Raw genomic sequence first — 21875 nt, 5'->3', positions numbered from 1 at the left:
TTTATTACGTACTTTCATTATTATATACTTTCTAGTTTTCATTATATAATCACATGATCCAATTATGTCTAAAATAGGTGCTTAGTCTTTTACAGTGTATAACAAATTTACTATTCCGATATAGTGTAACGGCTATCACATCACGCTTTCACCGTGGAGACCGGGGTTCGACTCCCCGTATCGGAGTACAACCATTATTTTTTTGCTTATTATTGTTCTGGTCGCTATTATAAGTACGACGACAGAGTAACTTACTTTTACAATAGTTTTGAGTTTAAATATAAATAAGGACAGGTACTGCACATCCTCACAGAATATAACGCACGGAGGTCCGTTTATATTACATAATTTTAATATAAAATATAATATAATGTTACAAACAAAGGCTAGCTTTGTACAGGATATGTAAATGTCACATATATGCTTATCAATTGGAGAGCTAATCATCACGAGTTAACAATATCAAATATAGTCAGATGGAAGGGGTACGAGGGGGCCCGAGCTAACCGTATTGTGAACAGATTTTGAGACGGCAATATCTAAAAATAAAAAGAACCCTTAAATCAATCAATGCAAAAAATAAAAATAAAACAAAAAATAATGCCACTTTTGTTTGTTTTAGCCTTATGTAGTTTCGATATTTGAAATAGCTCTCTTCATCCTAGGAATAATACCATTATTGGGGTCGAGCATATTACATATATTCTGTAGGTTAAATGTATCGATGGGGTCAGGCTCCTGTTGATCTCCAATTGCATCATCATCCAATAACAAATCTGTTAAACGGGTTAGTTTGTCATTGAGTTCTATTTTAGAGTCTATCTTGGACTTGTTTTGCTCCAATCTATGTTTGTCACCACCGTACCTCACTGAGGCATGTTCTTTTCGTATTTTCACCAGTTCCTTATTGAGCAGTTGGGTCTCTGTATTCAGTTCTTTCAGCTGGTAACACAGCTCATTGTTCGCCTTGTTAATATCCAGTATATCGTTTAGGTCCAAGGTCAGGTTATCCGACAGTGTTTGAAATATCCTCATGTCTAGTTTATGTGACAGTTTCTTCAACTGCGAGACACGTCCGTCGTGTTCATCAGTTTCGTTGAAAGCTGTCAGCGCCTGTGGAACCAAATTGTTCTCGAACAAGTTCACAAATATAGACTGTAGCACATGTATAGTTGTCACCGAGGTAATAGAAGAATACAGCTTGGAAATAGGCGCCTCATCAAAATCATAAGTGTTGTAATGTATCGCGTCTTGATCTCCCTGAATTATATCTATACCATCTTGTGCTACATCTCGTATCACCTCTTGTGTGTTATCATTATCGTAGTGTATATCGTCATGTCTATCGTATTGTATATCGTCATGTATATCTTCATGTTTATCTTCTTCTATTTCATCGTGTATATCCTCTTGTATAATGTCCTGTACAACATCCTGCACATTATCCTGCACATCATCCTGCACATCATCCTGCACATCATCCTGTATTATATCAGGCACGTCTCCTACACGAAACTCGATAATACTACTCTTCCGCCTCTTCTCTTTCCTCCAATTGCTCCCCCTCAACCTCGCCAACAACTTAGTCCTGCGATCCATGACTGCTATATCTTGGAGTCTTTGGTATAATTATAGTATATTAGTATAATACGTTGCTCTCCCTCTCTCTCTCTTTAATAAACAAGTTAAAGAATATACTAACCCTAGTGACACCAAGATAACCCTAATCCCAAGAAAAACCCTATTATTATAAAAAACAACTAAAAACAACCCCAACTTACCCGGCTCAGTATTAAATCCGAAAAAGCGTCTTATTTCAAATTAAAACCCCAGATTCTCTCTCTCTCTCTCTCTGTCGTTTCTTTTTTTTTTTTTTGTCTTGGTTCATTGCTTTCCCAATTACACGTTTTTCCGGGCGTCGTTATTGCTACAGACCGTTCTGTTGAGGAAGCTGAGAAAAACGTACTTGCTATGTACTTATCGCAGAGCTAGTACTAACAGAGCTGGCAGAGCTGGTTTACTGGTATTGCTTAGAGTAGAAGTGGTGTAGCACAGTCTTCTTCTGCTTCTATTTTCCGTCTTTGGGCTTCCCGTCAAAAACACAAAAATTTCTTTTTTTTGTTTTTTCTTTTGGGCTGAAGTTATAGCCGAAGGGTCCAGAAGTTTATAGTGGTATGGGGGGGGACATTGCAGTTGCAGTAAGGAAATTGCTTTTTGTTTAAACAATTGTGAAAGTGAAAAAAAAAAAAAATTTATTTTAAATTGAAAGGACCCTTAGATGATTGGCTTATTTTTGTGCATTGTCTACTACTTACTGTATTTAATATAATATAGCATAATGTGAGTTGTAAATATTAACTTTATTGATTTTTCTTTTAACAGAAATATATAAGAAAAACTCTTTTTTTTTCTAGGACTTAATTACTATCATAATATAAACAAAAACTAATAGAATTTAATAGCAATAATAGGAAAATAAGACACACACACATACACACACACAATGAAGGAGAATACTATTCCGTTACCGCCTTCGTCTACTATAGAGACCTCTAGTGAGCCTCCTAGGACGTTGTGGATGGGTGATTTGGACCCTTCTTACGATGAGGACACCATACAGGAGATATGGAGGCATCTTGGGAAAGGAGTTTCTGTTAAATTGATTAGGGCGAAGAAGAATCTGTTGATTCCTTGTAGTTCTACTAGTGACCCACAACCTAATCCGGATTCTTCCAATGATGATACGAACGATAATTCCGATACTACCACTACCGCGAACACTACCACCACGAACACTAATATTAATACGAATACTAACGAGGATTACACAGCTCTAAATACTAGTGCCAATAGTAGTGAAGTAGAGAGTCCGCCCGCGCCACAAAAGATAAACATCAACGGTGTTTCTTTCATCGACCCTGCCACTACGCAGCTACACCATGCAGGATACTGTTTTGTGGAGTTCGAGACCCAGCAAGATGCTCAAGAGGGACTGGCCTTAAACGCTACGGCATTACCCAATTTCGTCTCGACGTCTACGAAGCAAGAGACCAACCCTAACAAACAGAGGACATTTAGATTAAACTGGGCATCGGGGGCCACGTTGCAGAGTTCGATTCCAACGACACCGGAGTACTCTTTGTTCGTTGGTGATTTGTCGCCATCGGCTACAGAGGCTGACTTACTCTCGCTCTTCCAAACCAAATTCAGGTCTGTCAAGACAGTCAGGGTGATGACTGATCCGATCACCGGTGCTTCCCGTTGTTTTGGGTTTGTTAGGTTTGGAAACGAGGAAGAACGTCGTAGAGCATTGATTGAGATGAATGGCATTCACTTCCAAGGTAGGTCTCTGAGAGTTGCATATGCAACACCAAGATCTTCGACTTTAATGCAGATGCAAGGAAATAATTCAAATGAACAACATATCGATGTTAGAAATACCATTTCAAAGGCTGACTTAGAAAAAAATAACATTGGTCCTTTTTTGATGAAATCTGGAAATACGAAAAACCAGAAGGGAAACAACAAGAACCACGCTAGTGGAGGTGCCAATTACGAAGGAAATTCCAGGATGGGTACCAGCAATATGATATCAAGAAATAACCTGATTTCCGGGAGAGATTCATCTTATAAAAATAGTGGTGTTAACGAATATTATAATAGGCAAGGCAATTATTCCAAAGATCAGGCTAGAGGTGAAGACCTAATTAGTCCGGTATTCATAAATAATCAAATGTCAGAGTCAATGCTTAATGATTATTTTGCAACAGACCCTACCAATACAACAGTTTTTGTTGGTGGTCTTGAACAAAGAGTAACCGAAAATCAGCTTCGGAAAGTTTTCCGTCCATTTGGTAATATTCTGAGTATTAAGATACCACCTGGAAAAAACTGCGGATTTGTGAAATTTGAAAGTAAATTAGATGCGGAAGCAGCCATTCAAGGACTACAAGGATTTATGTTCGGTAGCAACCCCGTTAGACTGTCATGGGGAAGAAACCAAGTAGCAAGGAACATGTTAACATCTCCATCGCAACAACATCAGCAAGTTTTGAACTACCAAACACCAGCACCTTACTCAACAAACATTCCAATGGCGCAGATGAATGCTCCAAACAATGCCTACATTTACCAAAACCAGCAATTTTATTCTGTTAATCCACAAACTACTCTTACCCCGATGTATTCAACAAATACCGACAACGTACCACTTCTAGCAGAAGTCCAACAAAATTCACAACAACAACAGCAACAACAACAACAACAACAACAACAACAACAACAACAACAACAACAACAACAACAACAACAACAACAGCAGCAGCAGCAACAACAACAACAACAGCAGCAACAACAACAACAACAGCAGCAGCAGCAACAACAACAACAGCAGCATCAACAATATAGATATCAGCAACAACAACAGCAGCAACAGCAACAACAACAACAACAACAAAATTACATTGATGCCATGCAAATTAGACAACAACAACAGCTAATGAACCAACAATACCAATATGCTCAGATGAATCAAATGAATGTAATGGACAATCAATCAAGCCAGCCCACCATCATCAGAGGTAACTGGCAGTTACCAGGCAATAATGTTGTTGGTACTGATTTGAACCGGAACATGATGCCTGACGTGACACATATCGGAGGACAGTTTATGGAGATGGACGCACAGTTACAATCTTTGTCCCTAAACCCAAATTCGGACAGTTCATCTTCGAACCCTAATAATAATATTCTTCAAACGAGCCTTTCAAACGAGGAAGATAGGACTTCTTATGGCCAACCTGCTGTATCTCCCGGGTACCGGCAAACAATTGGTGCCAATTCACTTGGCATAAATAGCATGCATGGAATTCCAAACGATAATTATAATTTCCCTTCTCAAGGTACCCATCAGACTTTGAACACGACAAACGCTGCTGGTTCAGTTTAAAATCCGCTTTTAATACCTGGAAAATTTGTTTTATTATAACTTTGATCCTTTTCACTATAATTTTATTTTATCATTATCATTATTATTATTATTATTATTATTATTATTTGCCTCCCTCATCTTTTGTTTTTTCACGTTAACTTAATAATTAAAGCATCAAAGAAGGAAGACTATAAATTTGTTTCTCCTTCTATAAAAGCCTTTGACATTTAAGAATTTCCAAGATTTCTATGAAGGTTTTTTCTTTTATCAAAAAAATTGTTTTATTATAAATTGTTTTACTTTATTGCCATAAAGTTAAATTGCCTTTCCCATTTTTGTTATTTCTTCTTTCTTTTGCTAGCAATAAATCAGGTGAACTTTATTAATTATATTATTTCATTCTATCTTATATTATGTCATTTTTGCCCTTCTTCTTTCTAATTTCCTATGACTTTTCTCATTACCCAAAGAAATTAAAACGGAAACTCAAACAGTTCTACTTCCTTTTGTTACATATTCATGATATTTGATCTTTGAATTCAAAAAAGAAAACGATTAAAGTATAGCAAAAAACGGAATAGTATTTCTAGTAGGTTAATTATTAGTTTCATGATGATAGAATATCAATACATAACAAGAAATATTTTTTGACCTTAGTACTAAGTCTAATTCCATAGAACAAATCACTAAACTATGTTTCGACTAATCTTTGACTGTCTTTATCTGACACCCAAAACTGTTAACACCTTTTAATATATTCTTCATATACTTACTGTTCTATTTAAATTATTAATAATATACTATCTCACAGCTTATGTTACCGCCAATTGGGACTATACTTCTCAACGAAACACGTGACAAGTACCACGGTTAAGTCAATAATGGTGTCATTTTAGAAGGAATTTTAGCTCAAATTACAATCACAAACCAGTACACAACAAACCATCGTTGCCTTCCATTGTTGCCCTCTTTTTTGATATAAGAGATAAGATCCACAGAGACTTCTGTAGCAGCCACTCTCATCCCCTCGCTCTTCAATGTGGCTTTCACACATTGCTAGAACATATTCAAGTTCTTCTTATTTTAGAATAAGATAGTTGACACCATCTGATGTCTTAATTGCTTCTGTCCAATATAAGATTACATCACTGCTACTGTTTTTGATAGAAAGTCACATGATCCACAGTTTATTATAGTGCATCTTTGTGTGTGTATGTGGTGATCCCACAGCAACATATGTGACTATTAGTCAATCCATTAGTTCCTTATGGATTGTACCTTAGGTATATAACTAGTTATAATCCAGTCCAGGTGCAAAACATCTATATAAACTAGTAATAATTTTACACAGGAGCAAGCATCAGGCGAAAGGGAAAAGACTTCAAAGATAGAGAATGACTAATTCGTTACAACTTGCGCATCAATTGAAGGAGAGGGATGTCTTACTTGTGGGTGGGGGTGAAGTAGCATTGACGAGGGTGCTGAAACTCATCAAGACTGGTGCGAGGGTTACATTGGTGTCCGCCGAGATACACCCAACAATTACGAAGAAATTTGGCTTTGAAGGTGTTAAGAACAACAACTGGACGCCGGAGTCTCTCGAGCTATACCAAGTGGTACAGAGCCCGTTCCTAGATGAGCATTTCAAGTTGTGTGGTGAGGGTAAAGGGTGGTCTATAATATTAACTGCGATCCCTGACCAAGAAGAAAGCGAGCGTATATACCACGAGGCAAAGCGCCTGTTTGGCCCGCAACAGATGGTCAATGTGGCTGACAACCCTCCGTTATGCGACTTCCACTTCGGTGCTAACCTTGAAGTCCACGGCCTCCAACTGCTGATCTCCTCCAATGGCTCATCACCCAGGTTCACGGCATTGGTCCGCGATGAGATAAAGAGACACTTGGACACACTTGACCTAGAGCGCGCTGTAGAGACCCTGGGCCAACTACGGGCCCTGGTACGCGAGGCTTCGCCAGACCAGCAACAGTCCAAGTACAGAATGCAATGGGTCAAGCAATGCACAGACATCTTCGGCATCGAACACGCCGGAAACATCGATACTCAGAAACTACTGACACTATACACAACCATGAACAGCTCAAAATCCCTGAAGTTCCCACCAAAAGAAACCTTGTTGCAAGAGTACCTGATAGAATAAGCTGATGCCAGTATAGAATATATTACTATATCTAATAATATAATAATATAATATATAATATAATATATAATATAATATATAGTAGAATATATATAATAAGATGGTACACGTGATATATCACTATATACAACGTGACTCCCCGCAATTAAAAAAAAAAGGGCTTGCTGCGGGAAGCGAAAAAAAAAAAAATTTCAGAAGCAAAATTTGAATGATTTTCTGCATTTCGATACCTTAACAGGGGTCAAAAATTTTTGAGACAATGGGAGAGAGGGGGGGGAAGCTTGAAGACGATGGAAGGGAAGAGGAAGGGTAAAGGGAAGGACAATAATATAAACCAAGAGCTGAGAACCTAAAACTATAAGAAAATAATAATAAGAAGAATAGGATTAAAAAAACAACAACACACAAACAAACCAAAGAAAATATAACTGAAATACTAAAAAATAAGGACACTAACCGAAAACAATGACTAATAATAAAGTACCTACTTCTGGTAATTCTAGTAGACATGCGTCTATTGTGGAGATGTTGAGTTCTCCTCCTATGTTGCCGCATCAGCATGCACATGCTGCGCATGTGCATAGGGGTGGGAAGTCCGAGAGTGTTGAATCTATTCCGTTGCAGAGGTCTGCGTCGGGTACGTCTTCTATTTCGCTGGGGTCTACTGAAGTGCCACACCAGGAGGACAATGATCTTTCTTCTGTCCCCATGCTTCAGACGCCATCGCAATGTTTGAACTCCGCGCATACGCAGTCCTGGCAGCACATAGAGCTGTCGCAGTTGATTGAGCAGAATAAGTTGATTTTTGTTCCTGGGTCTCTATCTGTGGAGGAGACCTTTAACACTTTGATCAAGTACCACTTGACGTCTATTCCAGTGGAGTCAGTTCCAGGTGATATGAATTGCTTGACGTTTGATTATAACGACTTGAATTCGTATCTGTTACTTGTACTGAACAAGATCACAATCAGCAACAAACAGGTTACACAGGACTGTCAGAATGGGAAACCAGTGGCAGTTGGTGAAATTGTCAAGTTAACTCCAAAGAATCCGTTCTACAAACTACCAGAAACCGAGAACTTGTCTACTGTTATGGGGATCCTTGGTTCTGGTGTACATAGAGTTGCTATCACCAACGTTGAGATGACGGAGATAAGAGGTATTCTATCACAACGTAGACTGATTAAATATATCTGGGATAACGCAAGATCATTTACTCAGCTTGAACCTTTACTAAACAGTTCTCTACAGGATTTGAAGATTGGTGTTCTGAACACAAGTGCCAAGCCTACTTCTAGACAGTCCCGTGTTATATCAATCCAAGGCGAGGAGCCTTTGATAATGGCCCTTTATAAGATGCATAACGAGCGTATTTCTTCTATCGCAGTAATTGATCCTCAAGGTAACCTAATTGGTAACATCTCTGTTACCGATGTGAAACATGTTACCAGGACTTCACAGTACCCACTACTGCATAAGACATGCCGTCATTTTATCTCTGTTATTTTAAACTCACGTGGGTTGGAGACCGGTAAGGATTCGTTCCCTATCTTCCACGTTTACCCAACTAGTTCTCTTGCTAGAACACTCGCCAAATTGGTTGCCACTAAATCGCACAGATTGTGGATCGTGCAGCCACCAGAGCTTCCAAGTGCGTCAAATAGTTCTGCCTCCTCTAATGTAAATACAGGAACCATCTCTCCAAACCCAACGCCTACCGCTTCCTCAGTTTCCCCAGTGCCTGGAGCTACTGCCACATTGAGCCATTCACCATTGCTAAGTACACTTGATGACGCACACACTGTGATTAATCCAACTACACAGGCTACAAATACATCCTCTATCCAACCAAATCTGTTCGAAAAGGAATACCGAACAGGTAAGCTGATTGGTGTTGTTTCATTATCAGATATCATTAACCTGCTAGCAAGAAGACAAACAAATAACACTGGTGTGGACCCACAAACTGCCAGAAGACAGAGAGGCCCTGCCGCTTAATGGGACTAAGATAAGGATAAAAAACAATTAGACAGACAAATATTAAAACACTGACATCGTCTTGTCTCGACATAACATATCATAATTGATTTTTTTGTTCCGTAGTACACTTCCTGAAATTGCTATAGTTTAATATATAAATATATAATTTTATAACGGACTCTCTACCATATTTATAATATCAAAAATCTTATTCCGATCATGATGTCATTTTGGCCTTTAACTAGGCTAATTTCAAATATTCGCGATGTCTGGATTGGCACAACGAATTGTTTACAAGAAGAGGTAAATAATGTATACATATAATTGAGAACTATAAAAATCAAGCAGAACAGCTCAATATTATTTCTGAAGATAAAGAAACGAGAAGTTATTTGTTATAGAAGTTACGGATCAATATATTTAAGATATTAATATGTCCGAGGAAAGAGAGGTGATACATATAGATGATGAAGCTTCTGATTCCAGTATGAATACGAACAAACACGAACTTATATCGAGTGAAGAGGGTCCTCTTTTGAAAAAGACCAAATTCTTGAGCGTGAATCCCAGTACCGTGAGAAAAGTTCCAACTATAGCTGAAGAATTAGCGATGAATCGACAAGGCAAGAACTCGTTATCACCTACGATAATCCCAGCTGGTACTTCAACCGATGCTAGCAACAGTGGATCTAATACACCGAACTCAAGTGATAAACTCGTACAGAAAAAACAACTTCCGATCTCATCATTACTCTCAGGAACGCACGAAGTTGATGATTCTGCTGCTAACGAGTCACCTTACCAGAGTGGTGTAGGCTCTTCTGATACATTACCTCCGAATAAACCTTCAAATTTACCTGGTCCATCTTCCAAATGGAAAATTAAGTCTCTTATAAAGAATAAGAGTCCGGCAAATATACGAAGAAATATGAATGCAAGTTCTGATAAGAGTTCAAACTCTACTATGAACACTCCTAAAAGGAGTAGCTCCGTTGATATAATGTCTGCCAGTAAATCGAATATAAATGATGCAGATACCGTTGAGACCCCAAATACTATTAAGAACGGTAAGATAAACGTTGCAATTAATAAAAATGAAGATGCATTAAATGGAAAAGTAAAAAGTTCAGCTAAGAAGGAAACTACATCAATGACACCAAAAGTTAAAAGTCCCAAAAGACTTACACAAAGCACAGCAAGATCAGTATCTATTTTGGATGTCTTTGAGAAGAATAGTAAAAGTGGTCCAGGTGACTTTAAACCTAACATTGTCCTAGATATAAAACTTAAAATAAATGATAACAGCAAAAGTGCTGAAGATAAACAAATTGAATTCAATTTTCAAAACCTGGTGGAGGAAAAATATCAAGTAGATAAGACAGGTTCAATACCAAAAAAAAACTTAATGACTAATCTACTTCAGAAGGGTTTAAAGGATTCTAGGTCAGAGTCTAACCTTGATGATGAATTCCTGAATTCATCTGAGGAGGAGGATGACATAGAAGAAGAGGAATCTCATATTCCGGTAAAACCTACAGTGCCAATTATGGGGAAGAAACCCCATCCTTCTAAAGGTAAGAGTTTAATCGGTAAGTATGATATTGAAGATCCTTTTATTGATGATACGGAATTACTATGGGAAGAACAGAGAGCGTCTACTAAAGATGGTTTCTTCGTTTTTTTTGGTCCCCTGGTGCAGAACGAGGAACCACAGACTGTACAAAAACCATCCAACTCTAAAAAGAATGGTATGAGGAAATAAGAATTATTTAGTATATTAAAAATTTGTCTATATATTGTATTAAGATAGTTAATTACATCCCGTCGTTAGTCATATATGAGAAGATCCTTTTTAAGTTTAATCATAACATTGATTCTAGAGATTTGTTGGCTTCAATCACTCCACGAACCTCGTTTTTATTTTGGTCTAGTTTAGAGAAGGTGTCATTAATTTGATTGCACAGTTCTTTCAGTAGTGTTTTATCCCATCTTGTGAGTAAGGCCTTGAAGAATTTCAAATAATTGAAAACTAAAAGAATATTGAATTTATCATCATCTTTACCCACTTCTTCGACAGCAAGCTGGGCAATTCTATTAATTGATTTAATTCTATCCGCATTCAAATTTATGAATGTCTTACTTTTCAAGTCATTGTCATTGACCTTCAAGGAAGCTAACCCTGTCGATAATTGTTCCACATCGTCTTTAGGTTCATTGCACGTATTGTCCTTACAAAGTAGATCACGAAGAATACCAAGAATACAAGATTTTCCAAACGTAACTTTACATTTCTCTAGTTCAGTAATCAGGAAATCGTAGCCAGTATCTTCGGGAATTAAACATAGCAATCTTGTCATTAATGTAAAGGTAATCATTCTCAGTTCTTCGTTCACTTGATGACAATTTTTAATTAACATCATATTGAGAGCACACTCTAGGACCATAGGTGGAAGTTCTGACAATTTTTCTTTTAGCGTTTTGTTATCTGTTGTGGTCAAAGCAACCCAGATCCAATATCTTGATATACCTTCCACGGTGACATTGTGACAAGTTGGAGAGAAAAGGGACTCGGTAGAATATCTTAGATATAAGTAAATTGCATCTGCGATATCGATATTTTTAATTAGATGCTCCTTATTTTCGATATAGTTGAAACCGCTTAGCACAATTATACCCTTAGGGTCTGGTCCTATATCTTTTTCAGTTGCAGTTTTTTGTATTTCATAGTAGTAGCCAGCTCTTAACAATATATCAATAATCGATTTTCTGTCTTTCTTTTCACTAGATTTAATACGTTTTGAAACTTCAACATATATATCCCTAGATTCCTTTAGGATATTCTTAAATTCTTCCGCCACATCAATATCAAAGGAGTATGCAAGCTGATAGTAACGAGATATAATTTCATGGGCTTCGACATAAAATCCAGGCAGCTTGCATTTGTTACCAATTAAATCATGGAAGTACACAACTTCCGTCTTATCGTTTAGGAATTTCACACAATATCCTACCGTGAAGGTCGGTAAATTCCTTAGCAGTTTTGATTGTACCTCTGTTTCATGAGTCATTATTTTATTATATTCTTCTTTAGAAAGATTTGCCTCCTCGATAAGTTTTCTTGGTGGTTCTGGTGGAATGTAACCTCTACAGAAAGCAAAAACTCGACGCAGAATGAACTTCATATCCTCAATTGGTTCAGTATTGTTAGTAACGTACTCACGAATAGCAGTTACGGCTTCTTCAAGGTACTTTGAAGGATAGAGTGTGTAAACTCTCCTTATCAAAGAGCTGATTAGCTCGAATACGGCATACGATTTCACACCAAATATAAGTTCCGGCAAGTCTCTCTCTGGTGCCAAGTTTGGGCTCCCATCACGATTTACCTTGCCTCTGCTCAAAAGTTCTTCTAAGCCAGGATTAGGAGGCACATAGCCAAATTTATGACACTCATCAACGGTCTCCTTGAAATTCAATGTCGTCAACAGTTCTAACGCAGTAACCAAACACTCTTGAGGACTCCCATGTACCGCAATTAGGTTGAAACAGGCCATGAACTCCTTGATAATCTTGCACTCAGATAAACGTAGCTTCTGATTAAAATTCTCAGGATTACAAAACCGCAGCAACGGATGGGGCAAATCCCAACCAATTTTACCAATTAACTCAGTATTCTCCTCTAATAGCTGGCGTAACAACTCCAAAAATTGCTCTTTCTCCTCACAAGTACCCTTCTCATCAACTTCTTCACTCAATATGTCTATCATAGTCATTACCTGCAGTGGATCCTCCTTGTCATCTGCAAAAGATTGTGACAACGCATCACACGACTCTTCAACAGAAAAATCAGTCATCTCTGCCTCTATTAAATTATTTTCAATTACTAGCAATTCAGATTTATTTTCCCAAATCTCTGTACCGGATACGAACTATCCAAAAATCCAAATATATCATGAAGTTTATCAAACTTAATTTAATTTTTTTTTCATATAAAGTTTTTTTTTTTTTTTTTTTTTTTTTTTTCAAAGGGTCTCTCACCCTGAGCTCCCCGGAAAAAAGCTTTAAATTGCTAATTTAATTGTGCGATGAGCTATTGAAACTTTAATATATTTAAGAGGGTTTTTTTTTGCATATATTGCCCACTTATCTTTATAACTATTATACTAAGATACAAAGGACTATCAGCTGCTTGGGTTTTTGTTTTTTAGGCGTCAATTCCATACCCTACTCCTTTATATTATTGATTAGATAAATGGACCATCATAAGTTGAAAGTGACGCAGATTATCTGTGCCTGTGTATGGTGTCTATTTTCTGCTGGTATAATATTTGGGTTTGCTGCTTTGAAACCCGTGCTGTTACAAGAGGGTGTGTATGCTGAGCTTTGTGTCGATGCTCAAGGGAATTTCGTTCCGGAACCATGCACGGCGCAGGATTTGAAGCTGAACTCCATGTTTGCGATCAGTGCTGCTGTGACCAACATGATGGCTCTGCCGATAGGTAGTATTCTGGATAACTATGGCCCACGTATTACTGGGGTAATTGGCTCTGTGGTGTTGGCTGTAGCTGCAAGCTGTTTTATACTGAACGAATCTCTCAAAAATGTTGTTGATCCTTACATCTGTGGGTATGTTCTTTTATCAGTGGGGGGGCCATTTGTGTTTATCTCGAGTTTCCAACTCGCCAATACATTTCCTAAACGGTCGGGTACAATTCTAGCTCTGTTGACCGGGGCATTCGACTCTTCCTCAGCGTTGTTCCTTTTTTATAGAATCATATATGAGAAGGTTGTAAGAGTTGGTTTATCTAGGTTCTTCTCGCTGTACCTTTTGGTTCCAGCGTTTATCTTCGTTTGCCAGGTGACCATCATGCCCAGGGAATCATACAAAAGTGTTGCAGCTGTTGCCAAGCTTACAGTTGAACATCTGGATGAAGAAGGTAGATTGTTGTCAGAGGATGATGGTTCTACTATTATCCCAAACTCAGCTGAAAGGGAAAGAATTCTGATTGAGTCTGAACATGAATTCGCTGAAAATCACCAGGACGCCCACCAAGGAAGACGGAAGTCTATCTTGGAAAACTACGTTGAGAATAACCTTAAAGAGAAGTCCGGTGGTGTGTTTGGAATTTTACATGAATATTCATTGAAAGATCAACTAAAAAGCCCATGGTTCATTCTGATTTTACTGTTCTCTATAGTAACCATGCTAAAGATTAATTATTTCATTGCAACGATAAGGTCACAGGAAGAATATCTTCTGGGGAGCATAGACAAGGCCGTACAAATTAATGGTTTATTTGACATACTACTGCCAATCGGTGGTGTAGTATCCATACCTTTCATTGGTCGTGTTCTCGATGACTTGGATTCTTTGAGCACATTAACTATAGTATGTGGTATGTCCATAGTTATTGGACTGTTAGGTTTGGTGAAGTCCTTCTACTGGGTCCATATCATTGAAATTTTATTGTTTGTTGTTTTTAGACCGTTTTATTACACTGTTGTTTCTGATATAACTTCCAAAGTTTTTGGTTTTAACACATTTGGAACTGTATACGGTTTAATGATCTGCATTTGTGGTATTTGTAATATTGGTCAAAGCTGGTTAGATGAATTGACACATACCACCTTTAATATGAATCCAACACCAGTTAATATCATGTTATTAGCCGCAACCATGATTTCATGCTTCTCTATGCTATGCTATATTTACAAACAAACTGAAAGAAGTTACGAACAACTGCCTTCGATCGATGAAGAGCAATAATTATTTTTATGAGACGACCTGTGATTACTACTTAAGACCTTACAAAAACTATTCTATAATTTTATATATTTAACTATTACTTACATAACCGGAAAATATTTATGGCATTTAATTTGATTAGCAAAGGTACGATATATTATTTTAGATCTTCATATTGTTGAGGAATTTCCTTCTTTACACCAACATCCTCCTGATGTAGGTCTAACCATGTCACAGAACTAAACTCTTCCCCTACTGCCTCCTTCTTAATGTCAATATCTTGTGTGGTAATCAACGAGATAGCATCATAACCTCCTGCACCTGGGACAACACCGCCGATAACACCATTTAATTTCAAACAAGCATCAAGTAAATGGGTTTGACTTTCGGGTTCAATTTCAGCACCAGATTCTTTTGTAATTACTCTGAAGTTAGATCTAATTTCTTCAATTGCTTTCCTCAAAGAACTAATTTCCACTTGCTTAGCAATGTCTCCGTTGTTTATATCTAAGATAAGCTGATTATATCTTTCTGTTTCACTCAATCTCAAATGTTCAAGATCCAACATGGACTCTATGATTCTTTCATTTCCCTCATTGATTTTGTCATATATTTGTTGACTACGAGGTAAATTTTCAACATACCAACTCTTCACTTTCTTAACTAGTTGTACAGTTTCCGACCCATTATTAACATCACCTAAAATCAGTCTTAGACCCCTCGGTAATGTAACAGGAGTATGAATAACCTTCCAGTCCGATTTTAGTAAAGCACTTAGTTTTTGTTGGTATTCCAGGACATTAGATTTATTAAGAATTGGAAGGGAAGATATAAGTTCCGGTAAGAATCTTCTGTATTTGATAGAACCGTATGTAGCAGCAGCAACATCAAATCCACTTCCAATTTTACCTTGAGCTTGACAATGTGAAATTTGTGCTAGGTTGTGGATGTGATCTAGACATTCATCAACACTGTCAATTGAAATAAAACAGCTTAACAATGCACATGTCACAACAACCACAAGGCCGGCAGATGAACCCAAACCGGTTTTTGGCACATCTGTAATAGTAGACTTATGAAACTGAAAACTTCGGTATTGATTAATCTTCGTAATACTATTTTTCTGAGAGTGGTAACCAGCATCTGAGTATATTTCAATATTAATCTTATTAGGTTGAGATCCATCTGATCTAGGAATAACGTCATTTAACACATTAAGAATAGTCTTTTCTAGAAAAGGGTTCTTTTTACCATGTCTCTCTTGAGGAATATATCCGTCCTCAGAATTAATATCGTACTCCCATTGGTCACCATTAAACTGGGGGCTTGTAACAGTGACGCGCAGACCATTTACGCTAGAATCGTATTCAGCCCCTTTAACCACAGCATGCATACGAGATGAGACAGCAAGAACATAAGAGTTATATTGCGGTTCCAGGACCAAATAACCACCAGCTAGTAAAACTTTTCCTGGAGCACTAAAAGCAACAGACATTTCTTGTTCGATAAATTTCTAGCTGTAGTTCCAGTTAATACAGTTCAATTGATACTTGTAGACTTGGAATCATTATAATCTATTAAGTTTTTAAAAACCGATGAGCTCAAATCGACAATTTTTAGCAATTTTTTTTTTTCACTACCTTAACACCGATATATAAAAATTTATATATAAGGAATATGAATGAAGAGAACATAAAACTTGAAAGAACGTGCATTGTAATGGTCTATATATATTAATATAATCAATAGTGGTCTACTAATTACAAGAAAGTTAAAAAGGTTAGTCCTTCTTTTGAGAACGAGTGTGCATCCTTCTTGTACTACGTAGTGTCTTCTTAGTGGAACCGTTCTTCTCTGAAGTATCTGATTCTTTCTTCCCCTTCTTAGATTTCCTAGTTCTCATTCCTTTAGGTGAATTGGTAATAGGAACCGTCTTCTTTGTCTTTGCAGCTCTTTTCCTTTTCTTTGAAGACTTTTTATCCTTTTTAGAAGGCAATTCTTTTCCCGAAATATCCTTAGTGTCTTCTTCTGCTTTATCAGCTAACTTTTCCTCGGGTTGTGTGTCTACTTCTTTGATATCTACTTTCGCTATAAATCTGACTTCTTGTGGAGTTAGTTCTCTATCGATTACTTTTACTGGAGTTGATTTTTCTGATTCAATTTCATTATGAACTCGGACTGCAATAGGCTCATTAGAACTTTGTGTTATCACATCATACCCACTTTCTATTTTAGGTTCAATGGCTGAGTTCAGAACAACATCTGTTTCTTCGCTGTTATGCTCAGGTGTCTTTATACCTTGAGATTTGTTAGCATCATCGTAATTTATATTACTGACATCTGCATTTATATGACTCTGAATTGCTGTTGTGAAAGTCTCATTAATATTATCAGCAGTTTCACTCGATTCATGAATTCGTTCCGATTTATTATCATTGTCCAAATGATAGGATTCGATTTCATCATCTGATTTCGTGGATTTGGGATCTGCAGTGCGAATATCAATTTGGTGATTTGGACTATAATAGATGGAATCGCGTTCCACTTGGTTATTAAACCCCTCTTCAGTACTTTTGTCAGCATTTAATTCTGGAGTAGAGGATCTTACAAAAATTTCATCACCAAGTGCAGGAGTGCTCACAGAATGAACAAACGAGCTATCCATATTTGTAGGTCCGTGTTCTTCTCCAAAAACCATTTTAGAACCATCGCGCTCAATGTCATGCAGCGATGAGTCCTCTGTGACCTTGGTTACGTTGATAATGTTATCTTTGTTATCCGTTTCTTGAGCTTTTACTTCCTCTTTATTATTATTAGATAGAGAATTCGGTATCTGGTTCATTTGATCAATTCCATCTGAAGATAAATCTTGATCTATTATCCTTGTATTTAAATCAAGTTCGATACTATTATCAGATTCAATCAAATCAATATCATCATCAATATCAACTATTTGCGTATCATCTATATTGGTACTATCTGTCGGCAAATGTAAGCCTTCAGAAAGTCTTTGAAGATACTTTAGCTGTTGTAATATCTCACTTCTCTCTTTATTTTCGGGATCTATTCCAGACTTTACGCTCGGTGTAGATTTGTTAGAAAGGGAAGGTTCAGCGCTAACCCAGATAATTTCATCTTCTGGATTTTGATGCAATTCATTAAGTAGATCCTCTTTCTCGACACCACTATCTGGGCAGGATATTGAAGAATTATCATTGTCACCATGTTTAACAGTTTCTGACTCATAGTCAATAAGTTCATCTAAATCCATACTAGAGAAGAAGTTTTTGGCTGCCTTATAAAGATTCCTAAAACCAGTTCTGAGTACACTTGTTTTGCGCCTTTTTAATTTGTGGTATCTTATATCCGAGTTGTCAAGATCATTAACTTCATCAATATTCCTTTTGTTGGAGTTCTCATTATCCTCAGTCAACAAACTTTCGACTTTGCTATCTTGTTCACTATTATCATGACTTGTTTCAATTTCTGATGCACGTAAGGAAATTTTTTCAAGCGGAGCTCTGCTATGCCTAGAGTATTTAGAGAACAACGTTGGATCGTCATCAAATTGCTCAATTACTAACTTATGCGAAATTAGTTGCGCGTCTTGATTGTTAGTTACATGTACCGAATTGACATTATTATCGATCTCATCAAAAAACACTTGTTTTTTCTCAGGCATCGCATTGGTGGATTCTATTTCTTCTGAAGTTTCCAATCCTTCAGTTTCTGATTGCCTATCAGAACTGGCTCTTGATGATTTTTCATTACCTGAGTCATCAAGCTTTGCATAAATATCATTGAACGTCGAATTTGAAGAGCGTGGCAATCCTCTAATACTATCCATTTGGATACTACTAGAGCTACGATTCTTTTCATCAATCCTTTGCATCACTTCTTTCACATAAATGTCTAGTTCATTAGAAGTTTTTTGATTCGAAGAGGAGTCTTTGTCAACATCAATGTTATTTATTCTGAAGGTTCTGTTCCCTATATCATGTTTCTGTTCAAGCTTTTGATTTTTAACAGAATTTAACTGAGAAGTTTCTATTGGGACGTCCTTTTTTGCGCTAAAGGCAGGATCTGTTAAAGGTGGGGTAGCAATATCAAGTTCATCTAAGTTTGCTTTGATATTATGGTAACCCTCGGCATTTGGTTTGGTTTGGGCTGATTCAATCACATTAGTTAATATTTCAACATCTGATTGGGCCATATTTGATAAGGTACCCTCATCTTCGATTTCATTAAATTCAATCGCCTCAGGTGCAGGTACTTGAACATCATAGTATGATGAATCAGCTTCTTCATTTTTATTCGCGATATTATTCAATACATCCATATCTGGTGAGAGACTCTTTGTGGACTCCGTAATATCTACGGCACTAGATTTGTTAGTACCGATAATTTCTGTATGAAAATTAACACGGTTACTTGAATCTGATTCATTTAAGTCTCTTCCTTGTTCAGTAGTTTTAACAGTAGTTTTTAATATATTTTTATCAGACTCAGAATTTTTGTTAGTGTCAACAACTTCAATAACAGAAACCTTTGTGTCTCGGATGTCTACGTTATCTGGGGAAGTTGATGCTATGCCCACAGAAATATTATGATCCGCGGTTCCATTTTGAGTTTTGTTATGGACATTCTTTTCTAAGTCTGTTCTTGCTTCTGATTTACTCTCTCGATCCTTTGAAGTATTTTTATTAAGAACCTCCGAAAAATCCACGTCCTTTATCATTTCTTGAGACTTAAATGGGTCAAAACTAAAAACAGAAGAGTAAGGTTCAGATTCCTTGGATGAATCTTCTTCTCCACTAGAACTATACATTAAATCAGTAATGATTAATTCATATTTTGTCTCTTGATTTGATTCTGTAGTAATGTTACCATTGGAGTCTTCGCCGTCAGTTTCTGATCCAATAGAAGGAGAACCTTCTAGGGTTGAAAAATAAACTGTTTCATTACCAACTGTCTCATTATTAATTGTCTCATTATTAACTGTTTCATTACCAGTTGTTTCGATACCGATTGTCTCATTTGATATCCCTTCAACAACCGATTCCTTATTGTTATTTTGGTTTAATAGTTTTTGATCGTCGAGATAGTTATCTGATAGTAAACTACCTTTATCTATAGTTTCAATATTTTCTTGACTTTTTTCATTATCTGGAAGTGATTCTGATGTCTCTAAGATATTATCGCTATTTTTAACTTCAGAAAAATCTTCTACTTTATCATTGTCACCTACAACAGACGAAGTGTTATAATTGGCCTCAATATCTTCAGTATGTGGTTGTTCAGAATTGCTATCATCAAAATTGGTATCAGCAATACTATTCAAAGCTTCGTTGGCAATAGACTTAAAGTCATCGATATGGTGTAAGAAATCCTTTAACTCATTCTCTTTCTCATTTATTTCCTTATAGTTATAGTTTTCAACTGTTCCAGCATTTCTGTGTTGACCATCAGTATTCTCTATATTTGTCTGATATTCTAACAAGTCATGATCATTATGATATTCTTCTGATAAATTGTCATCTGAATTATCTGTTTGATCATCCTCAACTTCAGATGACAGGATTTCAATCTCTTCGGGAACATTGTGTCCCTCAGTAACATTAAAACTTGGGTTGGGTTTCATGGTTCTAGCCGAATGTATATTTTCTTCGACAATGTGGGAAAAATCATTCTCATCACCGATATCGGAAAACTCATCTGAGCCAGGTTCTTCCACTTCCATTTGAAAATTCCTAGGCTTCATATATTTACTAAAATCAATGGTATTTATGTTTTCATAGTCATCTGATTCGTTCACACGATGATCATTTTCTTGATCTGAATTATCATTTTCTGTGTGACCTTCTTGAATTTCATAACTACTGCGCAATTTCTCTTGTTCTGATGAATCATCTTGAGACTGTTCATTATACCCATAGCTTTCGAACTTATCATCATAGACCTGATTGGTGTGTTCATTTACATTATAACTCATCGGATCAATATTATTATCTTCACCTACATCAGAATCAACTTCAGGCTCATCATACATGTCCTGTTTATATTCATCAGTACCATCTTGTTCTAAATCACTATAGTTATCGTCCAGATGCTCTATTTCACTAGAGGAAATTTCCTTTACAGCTATTTCTTCCTCGGCATCATCACCATCTTCTTCTTCTTCTTCCTCACCATCCTGTTCTTCCTCGGCTTCCTCTTCTTCCTCTTTGTGTTCATTTTCACTTTCATCAGAAAGAATTATCACTGCATCATCAATTTGTTTCGAAATAGTTTCATACTCTTCATCAACATGGTCCTCTTCATAATCGCCTTCTTCTTCTATTTCTTCATCATCATCGTACTGAGAATGGCCATCCCCATCAGAAGCGTCAGCACCGCCAAACAAGTCCCGTCCATCTATATCATCTTGCTCATTTACATCTTCTTCTTCTTTTAAATTTTCATGATCAATTGAATTGTTATACTCTTCTCCGGCGTCAACCTGACTAGGAATTACAGACTCTGATGGGTTAAATGACACATGATTCTCTGGCTTTTTGGATTCCATACCGTAATCAGTTTCTAATATCTCCGTTACAACTTTGTCCATAAGCTTTTCTCTTCTAGTAATGCTTTTCAACTCTGTTTCAAACTGCTTATCCTCATGAGACACGTCCTCCAAGATGTCTTTACCACGCTGGATCAAAGACTGTACATACGATAATGTCTTTCCTGTTTGTTGTGGGGGCGAGGAGGGCATATCTGATCCAGCAGAACTCCTCTTCTTTAACCGGTATCCCTTCAGTAACCCATTACCTCTATAACCCACCCTCGAACTAGAACTAGTAGTATTTTTCTTATTGACAACAGAACGTATCTTAAGCCCTCTACGAGGCACACCAAGCTTTAGCCTCTCTTCATTGCTACCCGTCATTATCTACTCCTGGGGGCTCAACCCTTAAAAAAAGTAGTGTTTAAGTTACTATAGAGCTGTAAACCTGACAAGAAAATAGATATTGTCTAGGTAAAAACTAAGCTATGTACTTCCCTTGACAGATAATACAGT

At 37.0% G+C, this 21875-nt stretch overlaps 9 protein-coding genes across 9 annotated transcripts; 5 read left to right on the top strand and 4 right to left on the bottom strand.

The window, feature by feature from the left end:
* Nucleotides 1-624: 624 nt before the first annotated feature.
* On the bottom strand, nucleotides 625-1599 carry AME1 (Ame1p; the record flags this gene model as incomplete). Its single annotated transcript, XM_071053549.1, has 1 exon — nucleotides 625-1599. The coding sequence occupies one exon, from the start codon at nucleotides 1597-1599 to the stop codon at nucleotides 625-627; it is 975 nt and encodes a 324-aa protein (XP_070910957.1).
* Nucleotides 1600-2503: 904 nt separating this feature from the next.
* Nucleotides 2504-4948, top strand: NGR1 (Ngr1p; the record flags this gene model as incomplete). The annotated part of the gene is made up of 1 exon (XM_071053548.1): nucleotides 2504-4948. The coding sequence occupies one exon, from the start codon at nucleotides 2504-2506 to the stop codon at nucleotides 4946-4948; it is 2445 nt and encodes an 814-aa protein (XP_070910956.1).
* Nucleotides 4949-6324: 1376 nt separating this feature from the next.
* Nucleotides 6325-7089, top strand: MET8 (bifunctional precorrin-2 dehydrogenase/sirohydrochlorin ferrochelatase MET8; the record flags this gene model as incomplete). Its single annotated transcript, XM_071053547.1, has 1 exon — nucleotides 6325-7089. The coding sequence occupies one exon, from the start codon at nucleotides 6325-6327 to the stop codon at nucleotides 7087-7089; it is 765 nt and encodes a 254-aa protein (XP_070910955.1).
* Nucleotides 7090-7554: 465 nt separating this feature from the next.
* On the top strand, nucleotides 7555-9087 carry SDS24 (Sds24p; the record flags this gene model as incomplete). Its single annotated transcript, XM_071053546.1, has 1 exon — nucleotides 7555-9087. One exon carries the CDS (start codon nucleotides 7555-7557, stop codon nucleotides 9085-9087), a length of 1533 nt encoding a protein of 510 aa, XP_070910954.1.
* A 415-nt stretch (nucleotides 9088-9502) lies between these two features.
* HPC2 (Hpc2p) lies at nucleotides 9503-10831 on the top strand (the record flags this gene model as incomplete). The annotated part of the gene is made up of 1 exon (XM_071053545.1): nucleotides 9503-10831. The coding sequence occupies one exon, from the start codon at nucleotides 9503-9505 to the stop codon at nucleotides 10829-10831; it is 1329 nt and encodes a 442-aa protein (XP_070910953.1).
* A 100-nt stretch (nucleotides 10832-10931) lies between these two features.
* Nucleotides 10932-12920, bottom strand: YBP1 (Ybp1p; the record flags this gene model as incomplete). The annotated part of the gene is made up of 1 exon (XM_071053544.1): nucleotides 10932-12920. The coding sequence occupies one exon, from the start codon at nucleotides 12918-12920 to the stop codon at nucleotides 10932-10934; it is 1989 nt and encodes a 662-aa protein (XP_070910952.1).
* A 398-nt stretch (nucleotides 12921-13318) lies between these two features.
* Nucleotides 13319-14833, top strand: FMP42 (Fmp42p; the record flags this gene model as incomplete). The annotated part of the gene is made up of 1 exon (XM_071053543.1): nucleotides 13319-14833. One exon carries the CDS (start codon nucleotides 13319-13321, stop codon nucleotides 14831-14833), a length of 1515 nt encoding a protein of 504 aa, XP_070910951.1.
* Nucleotides 14834-14969: 136 nt separating this feature from the next.
* Nucleotides 14970-16307, bottom strand: ERG8 (phosphomevalonate kinase; the record flags this gene model as incomplete). Its single annotated transcript, XM_071053542.1, has 1 exon — nucleotides 14970-16307. The coding sequence occupies one exon, from the start codon at nucleotides 16305-16307 to the stop codon at nucleotides 14970-14972; it is 1338 nt and encodes a 445-aa protein (XP_070910950.1).
* A 285-nt stretch (nucleotides 16308-16592) lies between these two features.
* Nucleotides 16593-21743, bottom strand: ESC1 (Esc1p; the record flags this gene model as incomplete). Its single annotated transcript, XM_071053541.1, has 1 exon — nucleotides 16593-21743. One exon carries the CDS (start codon nucleotides 21741-21743, stop codon nucleotides 16593-16595), a length of 5151 nt encoding a protein of 1716 aa, XP_070910949.1.
* Between the last annotated feature and the right edge of the window lie 132 nt (nucleotides 21744-21875).

The sequence above is a fragment of the Nakaseomyces bracarensis genome (assembly GCF_045282275.1).
Source record: "Nakaseomyces bracarensis strain CBM3 chromosome Unknown Scaff11_0, whole genome shotgun sequence".
NCBI classification, from domain to species: Eukaryota; Fungi; Ascomycota; class Saccharomycetes; order Saccharomycetales; family Saccharomycetaceae; genus Nakaseomyces; species Nakaseomyces bracarensis.
This window is presented reverse-complemented; position numbering and strand designations above follow the sequence as displayed.